The sequence below is a fragment of the Phalacrocorax aristotelis genome, chromosome 3 (assembly GCF_949628215.1).
Source record: "Phalacrocorax aristotelis chromosome 3, bGulAri2.1, whole genome shotgun sequence".
Taxonomy (NCBI): Eukaryota; Metazoa; Chordata; class Aves; order Suliformes; family Phalacrocoracidae; genus Phalacrocorax; species Phalacrocorax aristotelis.
Window position 1 is genome coordinate 17,618,056 of NC_134278.1, and position 19,139 is coordinate 17,637,194.

General features: G+C 37.8%; 1 protein-coding gene across 4 annotated transcripts in view; it reads right to left on the bottom strand.

The window, feature by feature from the left end:
• ASAP2 (ArfGAP with SH3 domain, ankyrin repeat and PH domain 2) overlaps positions 1–19,139 on the bottom strand; it is a 99,010-nt gene that overhangs the window by 52,088 nt on the left and 27,783 nt on the right. For all 4 annotated transcript variants that reach the window (XM_075086848.1, XM_075086847.1, XM_075086846.1 and 1 more), the window contains exons 4-5: positions 9,260–9,334; positions 7,624–7,673 (exon numbers count right to left, since the gene is read on the bottom strand). In XM_075086848.1, coding sequence (XP_074942949.1) covers positions 7,624–7,673; positions 9,260–9,334 — 125 coding nt within the window. The remainder of the gene's footprint in view (positions 1–7,623; positions 7,674–9,259; positions 9,335–19,139) is intronic.

Sequence of the window (19,139 nt, forward strand, 5' to 3'; positions counted from 1 at the left end):
TTGTATTGTATTTTCATTGTTTACAGAGAACAATACTTGAACACAGGATGACATAACCACCTCTAAAATTTTAAGAGCTTATTAACAAGTCATAAGGTGCCTCTAAATGCTAGGGAAACCAACAGACAACTAATACTGCCAGAGTCACGCATTATGCACAATATTACAGCATACATTGTTTTAATAAATTGAATTGCTTTTAAAGAAAGGGCTAGATTTTGGTGAAAGTCCTCTCTACTCTTTTAAGGATAACTTATACTCCACAAGCAAAGAGTAGTTAAATCAAGACTAAAGCATACTGACACCTACCAAGTAATTCAGAGAAAATAAAGACATCCTTGAAGCCGTTCACTGGAGTTTCAGGCTCTGTGGCCTCAAAAACTTCAGAGATGCTTTACAAAAAAACCAAACCATGTCTCGGTGACAAGTACCAGAGATACACAATGGTGTATTTCACATTTGCATTTCCTCATTATTTGTGCTTTTAGTCTCTAACTACACTTTCAGCTTTGTAATCCAGAATTTAACCTGTTATTTTGCTAGAGTAATATGCTGCCTCCTATCTGACTGATACTACAAGGCACTTTGTTTCTAGGGAAACAAAGAAACCATATACAGCAGTGTTGCATGCAAATTCTGCGTGCTAAAGGTTGGCTCTGTTTCCTATCCAAATGCAAGGGTCAGCTCAGCTGCAAGTGTCACTCTACTGTGACATTAACAAAATCCTTCCGGCAAAGACAGTTCTACAATGTACTGCTGTGGGATTTCCAAGTATTGCAGGGCATTCAGGTTTTTTCCAGGCAGATCAACTAAGCAAAATTAATAAGACAACGGGGAAAACTCTAGAAAAAAAATCCTCTAGATGCAATAAGAAGGAAGCAAATGTTTTGTAAATCTGCTGTTCTTGAAGCTTATGCAGCACATATTACACATATAGACTTTGCTGACGAAGATCAAAATCTGAGCGCACTTCAGTCCATTTACAACACAGCTGCACATGACTAATATACAATAAGCTCAGATTTGCGTAACAGACAAGTAAAGCTGGAATACAAGATGAAGAACTATAACAGAAAAGTCAATCAGATACAAAATAAACGGTCTTGACCATTCAGTTTCCACTATATTACTATTTTTACAGCTCCAATTTGAAAAGCAACTGTTTTTCAATATGAATTTTAATTTGTATTTCAAATAAATCAGTTTTGTCATACAGATCATGGTACAAATAAACATCAAGGTAGGCTTTTTTTTTTTTTTTTAAAAAAGGACAGGACCTATTTTACTGTTTAACACGCCAAAGACTGGCATTAATTCTCTGCCATTGAACAAGGGTAAACAACTAGAACTGTGTACATGCAGCAGTAGCAACCTGGCTGGCTGGGCAGCAACTCTGCCTTTCTTACTCTCCTTCCCTGTATAGCAGTAAGCCAGGCTGAGTCTGGTACATACATGAGAGGCTGCAGGTCTCCTCTCCCAAGTAACAAGCAAAGGACAAGAGGAAATGGCCTCAAGTTGCGCCAGGGGAGGTTTAGATCAGACATTAGGAAAAAAATCTTCAACGAAAGGTTTATCAAGCACTGGAAGAGGCTGCCCAGGGAAGTGGTTGAGTCACCTTCCCTGGAGGTATTTAAAAGATGTGTAGACATGGCACTTAGGGACATGGATTAGTGGTGGACTTGGCAGTGTTAGGTTTACAGTTGGACTCAATTATCTTAAAGGTCTTTTCCAACCTGAATAATTCTATTATTCTATTCTATGATTCTATATTAAAGCTACCTTGTTTAGCATTTCCATTCTATGCCACTGTTTTCAAGATGTGACCTCCACTTTATCTTATGTACATGCCTTGAAATGAAACGTGGCAGAAATATCTACACTCTATGAATATCAGTAATCTACTCAGTCAAGCTTGAGCTCTGAAGAAGTAATTTGAGAAAAGCTTGCAGGATCTCCCAATAATTTTTTTAGATATTATTTAAAAAATGAGTTTACCAAACTGGAAACATCGCTTAATCAAATAGCTATGCAGACATCTTTACAGAAGACTGGAGTAAAAATTTGTTCATTCTCCCATTGACTTCAAATGGTTCAGAAACAAATCATTACTGATACAAATTATATCTAGATATGAGTGCCTGTGTTTCTGCACAGTAACACAACACACCTCAGTCTACCGCCTTGATCTTATAATCCCAAAAGTATATTCAAACAACTTGTTCTGTTCATTCAGTTGTGAATAACAGACCTCATGCCCAACTTTTAAAAGGAGAATGGCAAATAAGGAGAGGGAGACAGCATTCCCAGGAAAAGCTTGTTAGTTTTCATTAAGCATTTATGTTTCATAGGATTAACACAACACTTATTAGCAGAGGACTTCTGAAGTTAATATGTATTTACAGGCCTATAAATAAGACACCTTTATTTAAAAAATTAACATTTCTTTCTTTTCAGGAAAGACAGGTCTATGTCTGGCATACAGACACTACTATCTAGCTAAAAAATGAGTAAATAATATGCTTCAGTAAGTTCATGCTTCTATTTCCTGTGCAAAACAGATACAATATCTTTACCTCAAAATCTACCACAACAGGACCGATTAAACCAAAGAATGTGGGTTAAATCTGGCTCACTGCCTTGTTGAATACGGTCTGCCTGCTGGGAGAATGAGCAGTTTTTACGACATGTGTACTCCTTCCCCATATGCTCCCCCGACACGTCTGCCATTAGTGTTTAAGTACATGGGGGAAAGCAATTGCCTCATAACAAAAAGAGCCCGGTCTGCACCAGTTCTACCCAAAGGACACACACAGACTAGCCCCGCTGCAGCGCTATAGTGGCAGGCTGCATTGCCTAGCTCTTGTATGGGAAACAAAGACTGTAATGTAGGTCCTAAGAGAAATGCACTGCTTTTAACTCCTTTAAAGCTTTAAAAACATTTTAAAATCTTTATGGCTTCAATTGAAGCATGTTAATGACTGATTGTGAGAAAAGATAAATTATTCATAAATGTCACCTCAGGATGTTCCCAATTTTTGACTGAGGTAGGCTTGCGTAAATCCTCTGTCTCTCTTATTTAAGAACAGTCCCAAGGTGTAAAGAAAAATGGATCTAGCCTCCCTCAGTTACTTCAGCTAAGGTGATCTTCAGGAAAATACTCTGAGAAGTTAGGTAGCTACAGGGTGAGGAAGTTGCATTATAATCAGCATTGATTGATGGTGAACTAGGAGCATAATAACAGATTTTAACATCACTCTCCCAAACAAGACTAGATACATAATAGTTTTTAAGCACAATTACATTCAAAGCTTGAAGTAGCAGCTCAGAAACTGTTATGGGGAAAAAGCAAAACAAGTACCATTTTTAATTAACTGAATTTCTTTTCAAATGGCTCACACTTGGGTATATTAGGACCTGATATGTCATCACAAAGGGGGCAAGTAAGAAAGATGAGATATCGAGGCAAATAAACTCCAATTCTGTCTCGATAGGCTGTCTTTATACGGGACAAATCAGGATATAAGCACTGTCACTTCTCCACAGACTACAGAAACACCACTTTGGGATCTGACACTTAACTTCACAGGTCTGTATTTGTGACTAGGAAATGCTGATGAACAGTATAATTTTAAGCATATGATAGAGATGGATATACAGACAGAGAGCAGCCTAGCAGCCTTGAACAGTTTGTTAACCCAAAGGGAAAACAGAAAGGGGGAAAAAAGAAGAATAAAGAGAGATATTCACATATTTGAAGAAGTATCACTGGAAAACATATCTAACTAAGCATAAAGCTAGGGACTGGTTTTAGGCACCGTCCAAACAAGGAGTCATCTAAGGTAACAGACTGAAGAAGGCTGACCAAACCTCTGGCTATCAACACCTACATCCACCATCCCACTCTGCTAACATAAGCTGTAGGCGAGACTGAGGTTAGCTCTCCCAGTCTCTTCGCCCTTTTTGTTAAGGCACAGACTGTGGAGTTGCTACAACAAAGAAATTCAACTCACGATTAAGAATTCTTGAGATGACTCTGCATCCATCCACTGCTACAGACAACCGAAATGCACAGCTATAAGGAAGTTCAGACGCATTTGGGACAGCCACAGAATCAAAACAGTTATTACCTCAAGAAACCTCAGTGGCATACATAATTTAAATCAAAATTTAGTAGATGATGAAGCTGACCTGAACAGATTCAGAGTCAGACTAATATTCTCACCCTAGCATGAAAATCACATCATTAAATTTCCCGTCTCTGATTTTTAAAGACCAATGCTCAATAATGACAGCTGGCAACATCTCAACTTATCTGGGAATTGATCTTATGCACAAGAAGGTCTGATAAATCCCACAGTCCTACTGCAGGGGCAGGGGTCTCAGGGAAGTTCCAGTCTGAATTTAACTCAGTAGAACTATGGAAAATTGGTCTGCTCCTTGGTAAAAGTAAGGCAGCTTGCACTGAAAAATAATATTCCCTGACTGCCAAACTTAACCCACATTAAGTAATTTCTGCTATTGTAAAACCACCCCCCCAAAAAAAGCCTCTTGTTCTAAAAAATTTTCCTGTACAGAAGATTCCCAGGCTCCCTATCCCAAGCCTCAAGGAGATGATCCTTTGGTCTTGATCAAAGTGAAGGAGTCCAACAGGCTAGACTAAGAGCTTTAAACTCTAGAGTACTGATGTGGAGCTTTCATCTAACCACTTAAAAAAACTAGAGTACAGAGCAATTGTACCAGCCTACCACTAGGAAATATCACAGAAAATGGTAATGGTTCTGAAAGAATTTCCTGATGAACATGTGCTACTTCCAATTTTTGCATGTTGAATAACCTGACACATAAATGGCTTAGAAATAAACATTGTCACGGAGGTGTGCTTCATTTGTTAAAAAATCTTGCAGAAACTACAGAGGTGACTTGGAAAGAGGTATCTCCTTAGAGTGGAAAAAGGAACCTGTTCTGGATCAAAAATCAAGTGTCTCATTTGAAAGGAAAGTCATAAAACAGCCTTTCTAAAGGACTATTGGTTAAAAGGAAGTTAAAAATATCTCGCGATATCATACAAATGGCACTGGATTCAATCCCACAGAGAGAAAATAAACACAATATCAACATCACATTTTCAGGTCCTGAATGAAATAACATACACAACAATGCTTCCAGGTATCCACTGTCCTTAAAGTCAAATACGAATCCCCAAATATACAGACTCAAATACATTTTCTATGGGCATTTTTACTTCTCAAGTACTTAACTAAGTAAAAAAAAAAACAAATGAAAATATTTCTGGAGTACCTGACTCTCAAACAAACCACCTGTTTTGACCATCTGAGGATCAAAGTACAAATCTTTACACTGCTGCAACATACTCATCCTGGTGAATACTCTATCAGAAATCCTACGAGCATCAGAGATCTTGGTCCAGTAGTAGCAGTGTTCTTGGTATACATCCCAGAACTGTGCAAATGTATTTTAAATTCTGCACATAAACTTTGTGGGATGTCACAATGAATAAGGTATACATAAGAAAACAGGCTTTCAGATTCAGCAATCAAGCACTGGTAGATAATAGCAGACTAAATTACAGGACTGTTCTTTATGGCCCATCATCAGAGATCAACTACTGCCATAGGCAATGGTTAGAAACCTTAATTACTTCAACAGCCGATAGTTTGCATGGCACCAAATGAGACTGTTAACTGGTATAAAGAACATGAAACACTGGAGCCATCACAATCTTCCAAGGATTCAGGCTGTCAGACTGGAGGTTTATCTCAATATTTCAGAATGTCGTTACAAAAATCCAGATATAGCCAGACAGTTTCAAAAACCAAAACCACTCAGATCCGCCTCACAAACTGAGCCTAGAAAGTGGTAATTAGACCACTCTCATCATTTTTCACAGAAGGAATAATGAAATTTAGCTAACTTGCTAAACTTGTTGCTTTTGTGAGTAAACCACCTACAGGAATAATTTCTGAAGACTGCTTGCACACAACTTCAGATGGGTCAACTCAGTGGGCACCAGAGAATCATTATAACTCTGTGCAATAAAAAAAAAATATTTTAAAATGGTGCTAGGTTCTCAGCCAATCTAGGTGGCTGAGGATCTGCAAACTGTTTATGTTAAACAGTGTCATCATGTGTGATTCTTCTGGACCTGTACCATCAGAAATGGTCTGATACATGCAGCACTATCACAGAAGATCAATGATGCTGGATGTGTGACACAAAACTCAACTGCTAGTTGCAATCCAGGTAATACTGGAGTAAGGAATAAAACCCACTACAAAATCATACTTCAGAGACTATCAGCTGTGCTGATACAATTGACTTGACCAACCCAGGAAACAACTGTTCCTGATGTAGGGCACTAAACCGCTTGAAGGTTAATTATGTTTGATCTCAGGTGCTGAGCTTTGTTGATTCATTTGAGTCATTTAACTGGATATAAAATTCTGTTATTAAAACTGATTTTATAACTGTTTATAATGTATATCAGGTACCTTCAAACAAGTGGCCTATGGTGAGCTGGGCTAGACACACTACACAAGACACAGTTGACACTGTGAGACATCTGCTGAGACCATCCAGCCTTGGCAGCATTAAATGCAGAAAACATCCCTATCTTTAAACAAACTTCACTAATTAAATGTGGTTTACTAAGGTTCCTGGTACCAGATCTATCTGGAATCACGTGCAGTTTTGGAATGGTAGCAGCAAACACTCACACCAGCCTTACCACCTCATTGGTAAGTGCCAAATGCTCAGCATCAAATAAGGTCCTCCAAGAGCCCTTAGCATTGGGTACAGCCTCATGAGATGTACTAAAGCCAGAGACATAACAGAGTCATTACAAGAGTTCTAGGCTAACAAGTCAGAACTAAACCTTAACTTGCATACTCCTGGTATTTTTTGTTAAGATATTTCAAAACACTCAGGCATAAACTATATATTTCTTCTGTGCTCTTCAAGTAAAGGAAGTTGTTATTTATAGTGAACTAGTCATTGATGAGGAGAAGAAAAAAAACCAACAACAACAAATGCTTAAAAGGACATAAAGTACAATTATGTTGCTGCACTTTTGTTAGTTAAGGATGAAAAAACAGGGTGGCTAACTTTTCATCTTATATAGAAGTGTCCTCCAACAGTAGAGGAAGGCAGAAAAGGAAGTGGAATTTCACATGTAGTAGATTACAGTGGAGTAATATGGATACTATCAAAATTTAAAACAAAAAAAGAACTTATTTTCTAATTAAAGCAAAACTTTCTCGACCGAAGTGGAAGAATATGCAGTGGGAAAACATGCACTGGGAGATTATCCTTGTTACTTGAACTTCATTAAGCAAAGAGGTCTACCACAGACACTAACTGTTATGGCACACAAACACAGACAGAAAAGACAATTCACTCACTAAATAAGTTGTATATTACAGAATTTTAAATTATTGTGTCTATGTACTTGTGTTGTCACACAGCTCCAGTTTTTAAGAAAAAAATTGTTTTGAAAAAGCTCAGCTTCCCAGCTAGGTCTTCTGTCTGGGACCTTAACATTAAATAATGACATTTATATATTTCAGTTATGCTTCCCTCTTAAGTAAAAGTTTAGAAGATACATACACTTTTGTTTCATAGTCCTTCCAAGCTTTATCGAAGGGTTTTTTCAGGTCCTGTCAAGAAAAAAAGAAAAAAATACAGTCAGTTATTTATGTGAAAAATACTGTGGATCTAACAATGAAGACACCCCTTGGCCATCTGCAGTGCCTACTAGGATAAGGGGCTCCACTCTTTCTGGAACAGCTCACTTAAGGATTGTGTAAAGGCAATCTTGCACATAGAAGAAGGAGTCCTGTGCACAGAATTAATACACTCATGTTTTTAAATGCATTTCTAGGATGCTTTTTACTAGGCGTTTTACAGCGTCATTTTACTCCTTAGAAGGTATAACCACATGTCATCCCAAGATCCCACTAAGCAATTAATCAAATCAGCTATTTTCTCATCATTCCGTCTCTGGCTCCACTAGAAAGCACCACCTGTCCTGAAGCTGTGGTATAGCCTTGGCTAAAGACTTGATTCATCCCACTAAAGTTAAAGAAATCAATTTCCCAGTGGCTTAATGGGAACAGAATAGGCCATACAGCTTGACATAACTAATTCTGTGAGAATTTTGTGTTACTTACGCTCCAAATTCCTTTATTTTTTTCCCCTGTGAAGAACCCAATTTGGATAAAATCATCTTACGTTGTAAACATTTCACTGATGTCTAAAATCGCAGCAGATGAAATTCTGCTGGAGTTCAAGAGATCAGCTGACTACAAAAAAAAAATATTGTTAACTGCCAGATGCTGGAGAAACTTTGCAACTACAGATTAGGAACTAATTCTTACATGTCAGCTAGTTATTTTGACAATTATGAAATTAATTAAAGCAGCATTTTATAATTTTCTCAAGTCAGGAACATGGGGCAACACTGTATTGTAATAAATTTATTCTGACATAGAAAAAAAGAACAAAAGGAGTGAAATGTGGTAAGCAACAAACATAAAGGTAATAAGCCTATCTTACTAAATAATCTCTTTATCCTCCAGTAATTTACAGAGACCATTTTTAACCTATGTACATTTTCCTTCTTCCTTCGATATCCTAGAACAATAGCTGCCGGTCACTTCCTGTTTGTTCAGTAGTAAATGAAACATAAGCCAAGTAAGTTTGTTGGTTACAGGCTTTGAAATTTATTATAAATACATCATCCTTTGAGTCCTAAGTTGTTACTATTTCAAAACGGAAGTATCCTCAGGGCACAAATAGATTTCTGCTTTGTTAAGAAAAATCCTATGCTCGTGCAGTCTAATGTGTCTTTCTTAATAATCAGTATAGTTCCAAGTAAGTTTAGCATGTTAAATAAATACATTAATAATAATCCTTTTAAATAAAGTACTAACCCCTCCTCAACTAAGTAAATATCTGATTTCTTACACCTCTTTCTCTGATTATCTTCTACATCTCAGGGCTGCTTTTAAAGCTTCTCAAATGTTGTTTTGTATACATAGTCAAGAGCATGCTCTATGTGAAACCACAGAAGGGATGACTCAGTTCACAAAAAAACAAAAACAAAAAAACTCACCCTCTTTTTTATTAAGCTAGCATGTTACTTTAGTATCCCATGCCTTCCATCAAGTAAGATTAACACACTAGCTAAATATATTTATTGGCCCAACAATGATTTGATATATAAATAGGAAGATAAACATACCCCTTTTACACCTTTCAGATCTCCCTTCAGCAAACTGTCCAATGGAAAAGTGATTATGTTGTTCATATTCTGAATCTGTAACAAGAAAATTACATCAAAATATTTAATATTTTATAATGCAGAACATACACTGTCTCAATTCACACATTTCAAAGTTTCACAAGGAAATATTATATATTATTTTCTGAATATGTCTATAAGTACAGCTAGTAATCAAAGATGGAGGCAACATGAGTTAATTAAACTTGCTCTGGAAACACTATAACCCAAGCCAGCAGGAAACTTGCAGAATTACTGCCGATGATAAACATCTCATCCAACAGTAAGCACTAATTTTTACATTGCCCAATTTCACTGTTTAAATGATATGAAAACAATCATATATTTTTTCAGCACTTAATGTATTTTAATGTTGTTTTCCAGCCTCTTCAAAACTATTCCATAAAATGTATCTGCTATCCTTACAATACATGGCATCTTACTCTGACATACGTTATGAAGACAAAGAATGCTGGCCTGTAAAAAAAGCCACTCTTCAAATATTTTCCATGTATTTTTAAAAAGTAATACATCTGCCTTATTTATCTCATACAAACTTTGAAATAAGGATTTTACAAGGTCTTGAGTATGCAAGTAATTCAAGAGTAAACAAGTAATTCAAGAAGATAAACCATCATTTCAAATTAAGACAACAGTAAAATAATAATGGTTTTAGATAAGTATTTGTATTATAATATTTTGATAAGGAAAAAAGAATGAGTAAAGACGGTGGGAATAAGACAGTAAGTAGCATACACCAGCAAAAGAAAGACTTCATGTCCAATCGCTTATGATTCAGGGAAAATGGTGAAGGTATAGGCTGTGATGTCTAGTTTAGGCACGAAGTTTAAACAGTAACAATTCAAACGGATTGCAATGAAGAGTAAAAACCAGAGTATTTTAGAACCATACAATGGGAAAAAAAATTAACTTTTGCAGCAGTTCGGTGAAGGTTGCCTTTGGATGGGTTTCTTTTTTTGATGTTATTGTTAGCTGTTCTTTTAAAATGGGATTTTTTTCAAGAAGCACTGGCATGCATATATGATGGGGGATTTCAAATATTCAAAGTACAGAAAGAACTTTGCATCATGTAGCAACAAACACTGCTGTTTCTTTGGGGACAATGTTAGGAACATCAAAGTCCCTTTTAGTGCAATCCATCCAGAGAAGAAAGGACACCAACAGGATCTTCAAGAAAAAGTATTTCCAATTGTGATGCTTCAGCCTCCCCAGAATGGAAAAATACAAAACATTTTCACCCTATAGTTACTTGGTGGCCTCACTAGAACAGACTCAGGGGTCCCATCCCCAGCGGTACTCAACAGCTGCTAGCAAAACAAACAAACGAAGCCCCTAAAACCCTACCCTTCTTCTTCAAATGTACTACCTTACTGTATTTGCTTGACATTTCAGCCAGAAATCAAAGAGAAAGAGAATATACATCAATTTTAAAGGTTAAACAGATTGCCTCTGCATGGGAAGGTTGAAGACATAGAAAATCTGGTCTTTTAAACTCTCACCACAAATCCCATTTCCCCTTCTCAGTCCTACTTCTCCTCCCCAAAAAGCTGCAGGATTCAACCTTTAGAATCAAGAAGATGCATTGGCAGCCGGTCACAAGTGGTATTCCCCAGGGATCAGTGTTGGGGCTGGTCCTGTTCAGTATCTTCACTGATGATCTGGATAAGGGGATTCAGTGCACCCTCAGTAAGTTTGCAGATGACACCAAGCTGGGTGGAAGTGTCGGTCTGCTGGAGGGCAGGAAGGCCCTACAAAGGGACCTGGACAGGCTGGATCAATGGGCCGGAGCCAACGGTATGAAATTCAACAAGGCCAAGTGCCGGGTCCTCACGTCGGCCACAACAACCCCATGCAACGCTACAGGCTTGGGGAAGAGTGGCTGGAAAGCTGCCCAGCGGAGAAGGACCTGAGGGTGCTGGCTGACAGCCAGCTGAACATGAGCCAGCAGTGTGCCCAGGTGGCCAAGAAGGCCAATGGCATCCTGGCTTGTATCAGGAATGGTGTGGCCAGCAGGAGCAGGGCAGTGATCGTGCCCCTGTACTCAGCACTGGTGAGGCCTCACCTCAAATCCTGTGTTCAGTTTTGGGCCCCTCAATACAAGAAAGACATTGAGGTGCTGGAGAGTGTCTGGAGATGAGCAATGAAGCTGGTGAAGGGTCTGGAGAACAAGTCTTATGAGGAGTGGCTGAGGGAATTGGGGTTGTTTAGCCTGGAGAAGAAGAGACTGAGGGAAGACCTTATCGCTCTCTACAACTACCTGAAAGGAGGTTGTAGCGAGGCAGGGGTCAGTCTCTCCTCCCTAGTAACAAGCAAGAGGATGAGAGGAAATGGCCTCAAGCTGCGCCAGGGGAAGTTTAGATTGGACATTAGAAAAAAACGCCTTCACCAAAAGGACTGACAAACATTGGAACAGGCTGCCCAGGGAGGTGGTGGAGTCTCCATCCCTGGAGGTATTTAAAAGAAGGGTAGACGTGGTGCTTGAGGATATGGTTTAGTGGTGGACTTGGCAGTGATAGGTTAGTGGTTGGACTCAATGATCTTAAGGGTCTTTTCCAACCTTAACGATTCTATGATTCTATAACTCTCTTGTGTTTTTTTCATAAATAATTCCTATAATAATTGGGTGAACAACATGTACACATGCTTAGCTGGCGGTGCTGGAAACCATCCACCTCATAAGTTCTCAGCAGTACTACAACAACTGCATATCAACAAAACCATGCTCCAAGTTAATGAAATTATATGCTGTAGATATAGGAAATAAGTTTTGTGCGATTTAAACCTTTCCAATTCTAGAAGATGATGGACGGGACACGTACACCTATGGCCATGCATATCCAGAATGGGTGTCTAGGTGAAGCAGAAAAGGTCTCATCTAAGGTATCATTCTATGCAAAGTTTTCTACTTTGCTATTCTGTCTTATTAGTATGATGCAGTCAAATGTCTGACCTGAAGACCAATACTTTCATAGCCTCTATTTAATTATTCTTCAAAACCAGAAAAACAGACACAAAGCAAGAATAAGACATTTCTCAACAGCAGAGTCAAGAAATCTGTTTTTTTTCCTTAGGTCAGAAAAAAAAAATGTCAGACCCTGAAGTATTAGCGCAGACATATGCATGTAGACATCAATCAGCCTCCAAAACAGGTCTGGATGTTTTTGAGAATTTCAAGTCACGGGGCCTAAAGTTCAAAGCAACTTTAAAAAAAAGAACAGGAGAAAAACCCCAACATTCCTTTTAACAGTTTGGAGAATGTTTGCCTATTCAAATTAATTCCTTCTGTGGGCTATCAACTGTATATTACTATCAGTCCGTATGCTCCTATTTTATTTGCAACAAACGTAAACATACATAATGCATGAACTTGTCATTATTAACCTAGTTAGATGAATCATACTTGCTCATATTTATAAATCAGCAAGCAATATCCAGAAAAAAAGATCTTACATGTTTTTCACCTTTTTCTTGAGAAGCTTAAGCTGAACTATCTAAAAATATAGACCCACTTTTGGCACGCAGAGAAGCATTAATATGCTGTAGCTCCTACTCTGTGCGTATACAGGGAGCTAAAATGTATACAACTGCCTCTACATTTTGACTATTTTATGTTTTAAAATATTCTTTACAAAGAAACATGCACAAAGGTGCAGGAAGGCTTCACAGAAATTAAAGTCACCCTGTGTCAGAGGAACACTAGCAAGCTCCATGTCTTTAAAAGAAAGAAAAAAGAAAAAAAAAAAAAAAGGAGTTGACCTGGTTTCCACTTCCAACACTGCTGCTTTGGCAGACTCGCAGTCTTCCTCTGACAGCTTCCAACACGATAAGATGACAGAGAGAGCGTAATAAATGAAAACTTCCTAAGTTGGAGAAGACTCAGAGGAGGAAGAGAAGAAATGGCAGGAGGGAGAACATAAAAATAAACAAACATGTAGCTGCCAGAAGTAATGGTAGAGGCAACAGGCAAGCCAACATTTGCAAAGGGGGAAAAAAGATTTTCAAGTAGTTTAAGAGCCTATGGCTAAACACTGAAGGTCTTCATTTGCCAGCCCTCCTGATTGCTTTAATGAGTGTTTTCCAGAACGGCTTTGGATACTGGTGCCTGCAGTACTTCAAGAAGTTTTGTTTTCTAAATCCAAGCCAAAAGAAAAAAAGCCTTTTCACTACTTCAGAAGTTAAATACTTTTCTTAACACGCAGATAAACAGAGTGGACCTTAAACTATTTTCAATTTAAACTAAAATTCAGGCAGTTGAACAGTGTATGATGAGACTCCTACTGCCATTACTAAAGTCTAGGTGCAGGCCACGTACTTGGTTGTAGGCTTCTCAACCACCAGTGAACTCGGGTGTGCACAAGTACTGCCTGCTGAAAAATCACTGCTTAAGTTATTTTCAATTTTTTATAGCAAGTACTATTGGATTTAATACTTTCCAAGAGTTTTCCCAGTGATGTGAGCTTTGTCAGGACAAGGCCAGTCAACACAGCCAGGAGCAAGTCGAAATCAGAACATCCACTATAAATGAGACACTGTTTATCCGAGCTTCAAACTTTTAGCATCTAACCCCAAGACTTCAGAAAATCATGTAACATAAAGACGCGTAGCACAAACTTCCATCTTTGCCCCATGCCTCCCTCTTGCACACAAGGACACAACACTGCCCTTCCGCTCTCCTCACCCCCTGCCCCACCTGCAGCACAGCAGTGTGTCCCATAGCACAGAGCTGCCTCCCACCGGGCCAGTGGCTGAGGTGGGCCATCACCCGCCGCCCACGTGCCCCATTGGAAAAGTGACTCCAGCAAAGCAGGAGCTGAACATCACTAAGTGCACACGTGGAGCTGCCGGCTCTGCTGCCCAGAAAAATGCCTTCACACAAGGTATCAAGTGTTGCCACCATGTACTACTTGGTAACAGCCCCTGTACCACCACCTATACACAAACTACAAGCTGGGAACTTCTCTATTAGGAAGCGCAAACGCAAAATGACAGGAAACACATTTTTAAAGGGATTCTTAGAAGCATAAAGTGAAGAATTTTAAGAGCAAAGGAAGAAAGAGACTTGAGGTTATTCCAGTCCATCTTCCTTGCCAGTGGAAGAGGATTCCCAATAGCACGTTGTCTAACACAGGTTAAAACACCTTAGTGGTAAGCTTCTATCACTTTCTCTGGGACAATTCATCCAATATTTTCACAGCGAGATCCCATTTATATGCAATTTATTATTTTCATCTTCCACAGTCACAGTTATCTGTGAGGCAAACCATACATTTCCAATTCTTCTAAGCTTTATTCATAAATCAAGCTATTCAAGCCCTGACCATTTTTTGTTACTGTTCTCTGAATTTCTTCCAGTTGGATCAATACCTTTTTGGCAAAGAAATAAAGATAAGATTCCAGGTGGAGCTGAACCCATGCCACTAAAGAGGAACTATTACATCTTGGTTCATATCTTTACAAATGTAAATCAAACTGCACTCTTATTTTTATCCTCTCACCATTAAGCCAATCTTTTGTCAAGTGTACCAGTGAAAAACTGAAACAACACAACTTAAACCATTAAGCTTCACATATAATACTCCGACCTCAGATATGTATATCTGTAGCTTTTTTTATGCACTTAACTGAGTCTTTCTAAACAAAATATGCTTGTGCAGGTTCAGGCACCAAACATTTTTTTAAATCCTTAGTCTGAACTATTACCCTAGAAAGAAAACTCTGGGCATAGATTTCTTAAGTTCATTATATAACACAGAAAATATATTTCCTTCAGTTTTGTTATTTATTACTTTTTACATTTAAGCTAAACCCTTTCTTCTTACATTTAAAAAAATGAAGTAAAACAGGAGCATACGGTCAGAAAAATATTATCACTGTTCTTCCATTTCTCCTAGCTAAAAATCCAAGGATTATTAATAGAAAAACTTCTCACATGGAATCTCTTCCTCTCAGCTACCTTCTACAGAGCGGAAATATCAGATTCCAGTCCTCTTAACCCAGCACGTTCCACTAGTTTTAAATTTAAAGAACTGAAAAAGAGAGGACAAGAGTATGTAGAAGAACAACAAATACAAAAAATTGAATTTGTTAACTAGCTACTTCATCTTCACAGATCAAACCCCTTTTCAAGGAGTGCTGACAAAGATGACAGGCAACTACAGATTTTATTTCTTCTTGGTGTAGCAATCTAAGAATAGGATTTAAAGGAAAAAATATTTAAAGTGCAAACATGCTGCTATGACCCTTTCCTCATTCTAACATTTTTCATATTAATACTCGCACCTTTATCACTTGGCACTAAATTTACTAGGAAGAGTAATAAATGCTATAAGCAAGGGCCATACAGACCCAACCTGCCTGGGAACTGGGGGTGCCACCATTCTGTCAGAAATTAGCACCAAGATTACCATCAAGAAGCAATACTGTACATGCCACAAAAGGTACCATGTTACCTCTCAAAATGCCCCTAGTACTTTCTAATAGTTCCCTACCAAAAAAAAAAGACATACTGATTGCTCAGTCTTCTTAAAAACATTTCTAATCCAGAAGAAGGTGAAGAAAAAATTTGTAGCTTGATATTGGAGCTATGGCAAGAGAAAAAAAATGCACAATATATCATAAACTGATCCAAATAATGCAAACAATGTGTTTGTAACTACTCACTTTAGCCTAAGGACCTGATATACAGTAAATGTCAATTTATGTCTTCTCTTGAAGATGTGTTTTATAGATCACTTCAAATGTGAAGAACCAAAGTTCTTCAAAGTTTTTTTTGTGTTCTGCACTATTTAAAAGTGGAGACATGAAAGAGGTATAGCAAAAGACATATAAAAAACCCAAGACCTGAACTTTAACTTGAATAGCTTACAGTTGAATAACTGGATTCCCAGAAAAAAAATCTTCATCGCTTAATGAAATATTTTTAAGTTGATGCCTTCGTAAGTCCACGAAAACATCAAAGTCTTTTGGGAAACCTTTAAAAATATTAGAGACAACAACAACCTAAAACCCCTGTTAAAGTAGAACAACTTCATAATGGCTTTCCTTTACCTTAATAAAGACAAGTTTAAGGAAAATCTTTTTGCAGAAGCACTTTAGAGCTACAGTTCTAAATGCCACCCAGGCCAAGAGCTGACAGAACACATCAGCTTCCAGTAACAAAGGCAAAATATATGACAAAGCAAGACTTGACAGTAGCCTAAAGCTTTGCCAGTGTTAATAGCTTTGGCATCTGTTCCAGTCTGAACATGTCCTCTCACTTCCTTGCACATTCCCCACACATTTTAGCCAAAATTTCTGTGGAAATTCAGCACCCTATTAAACTCCAGGGATAGGTCTATTTAAAAAGAGTACCTTTCAGAATGTTTTTTTAACAGCAGTAGGTTGTATGGCCCTGGCTACATTTTTGATGAAAATATTTACAATGAAAATATGTTGGGTGTACAAGGAAGCACCAGAGGAGAGATATGTTTTTAGTGCCAACATGCTTAAAGCATTCAGAGTTGGATACCTCACCACACTGTGAGCATGCACAGGGCTTGTTTCACGTAAGGCTATGACTATAAAAAATTATGACCCCAAATTATTTCCAACTACCGCGCAGGACTTTTTACACTAGTCAATACCCTTGTAACCTTTTAGAAAACAAGACCTCCATCAGTGAACTTAGGAACAGATTATCAAAGTTACCAAAAATTTATTCTAGTGGTATTAACTTCTAATAGGCAAAGTTCCATAAAATTATAATTCTGGTTTATAATTCTAGAATTCTTGTTTATAGATATGGTATTTCCAAGCAATAAAGAAGTTTACATCTTTTTTTCATATGTATTTCTTTCTGGAGGAAACTATTTTCCGAGAGCGAGAGACCAAATTCAAGGACCATTACGTTCCTCTATTTCTTCAATTTTCCTTTGCTAATCAGGAGGAAACAAGAAACTTCAAACCTCAACAGTATGAAGCATATTAGGAAAGAACAGAACCTTTTGGAAACCTGTCCTTCATCAGACAGTTACATTCACGTCCATGCAAAATTCTTGTTCACTTCAAAAATAGAGAGAATCAGAATCACAAATTGAGAAAAACTAAAGACTTAGCTACTGCCTCCTGACATATCCTCCTCTTACACATACAAACTGAAGCAAAAATACATAGTTGTTAATGAAAATGCAGTACACAGCAAACAGATTTAGAAATATTCCTTGGAGGAGACATGCAAAATGCTTACATGGATAAGAAAAGGTAATAAAAACATGCATCCCACTTTCCATAGATATTTGTTTTGTTTTTATTTTCCTTTCCAGTTGGTAGAAAAAAAGTTATTGTCAGAAACATTTCACAGAGATAGGAATTACTGTTTTTAAGAGAACAATTAGCTAAGATTTTTGGTAAAATGGCAATATTTTTTAGCTTTTAAAAGTCTTCTTGAAATACAGTCTATTAAAAGATTTCCTGGGGAGGGGCTGTAGCTTTTAGTAGATTGCTTTTTAAAACCACCTAAACATCACATTTCCCAGATCCATTTGCCTAATGAAGTCACGATATTGCAATTAATATAAAATAGAGAGGGTTTTTTAGTCAACAGAAGGTATCAATCAGAAGACCCATTCTATTTCCCCTCCCATATGAGCAGTCTACCTCTATATGGGATACTCAGGACAACTGACTAACACACTCAGTAAGGATGCCTCTTCTGACACGTAATCTCAGATAATATTTGTACATCCAGAGATATTCAAATCAATATGACCAATATGAAATATATTTCACTGTTGATAAAGACATTTGGGGCTAGATTCCCTCTTATCAATATCACAACTGGGTAAAAAGAGAGGACAACATCCGGGAGTGAATGGGACTGCCCTAAATCCCATCAGCTGGAAACATTCCCCAAAGAACCGATTATGACCAGCTGCCTGCAAACTACAGACATTTGGTCTGGGCTCACAAAAGCATCTGATGTGTCTCCATCCCATTGATTTCAGCAGGCACAAACTTTTAAACACTTGTAGGAATCTGGGTCATCTCCCCTTCCCAGCCCCTGGTTTGAGAGTTCTGTAGTTTCAAGTGAATTTGGGACTTGCCCATGCAGGGGAAAGCTCTAGCTAGTAGATTCTGTAGTGAGAATCTGCTCTTTTTGTGCCCTCTGATTAACGTGAAATTGAGGCTGAAGTCTCCATTCATAATTAGAACTCCCATTCTTCCATTTGGCTCCATCCCATTTGGCTCACTGAAGAGCCCTTTTAAGCCTTACTAGCTTCAGTTGCAGGACTGGTCCCCAGTGGATACTATTGTCATTATAGCATTATGTTTTTTTTCCTGACTCGCTTCCCTAAGAAGCAAGAGACTCTTCCTTGCAGGGACACTAAAATCTCCCTTTATAAATACAAATGGAAAGTGTGAAAAAGTAAAGCAAAAGTAACATGAACACAGAGTAAACCAAGGTAGGTTTTGCTGGCTTCACCATTTTAAAGCAATTTGGTATGTGCGTTTTATAATACATATTATAACTACTCTATTGTGGGAAGCTTTTAGACATAAAAACTGTTGGAAGAGGATTTTTTTCCTTGGGTTTGTTTGAGTTTTGTGGTAGTGTTTTGGTTTGGGTTTTGGTTTTTTGTTGGTTTTTCTTTTTTTTGTTTTTTTTTTTTTTTGGTTTGGTTTGGTTTTCTGAGTTTTGAGTTTTGCAAGGGAAAGGCTAAGGCATGAGACATTTTCCTAAGCCCAGAATTTTTTAAGAACAGTGCTTGCTAAAACAGAAATTGCCTTCAATATGAAGAGCTGTTATACTTCAGAAATACAGCCTTTGTAATGGCCTTAAAAT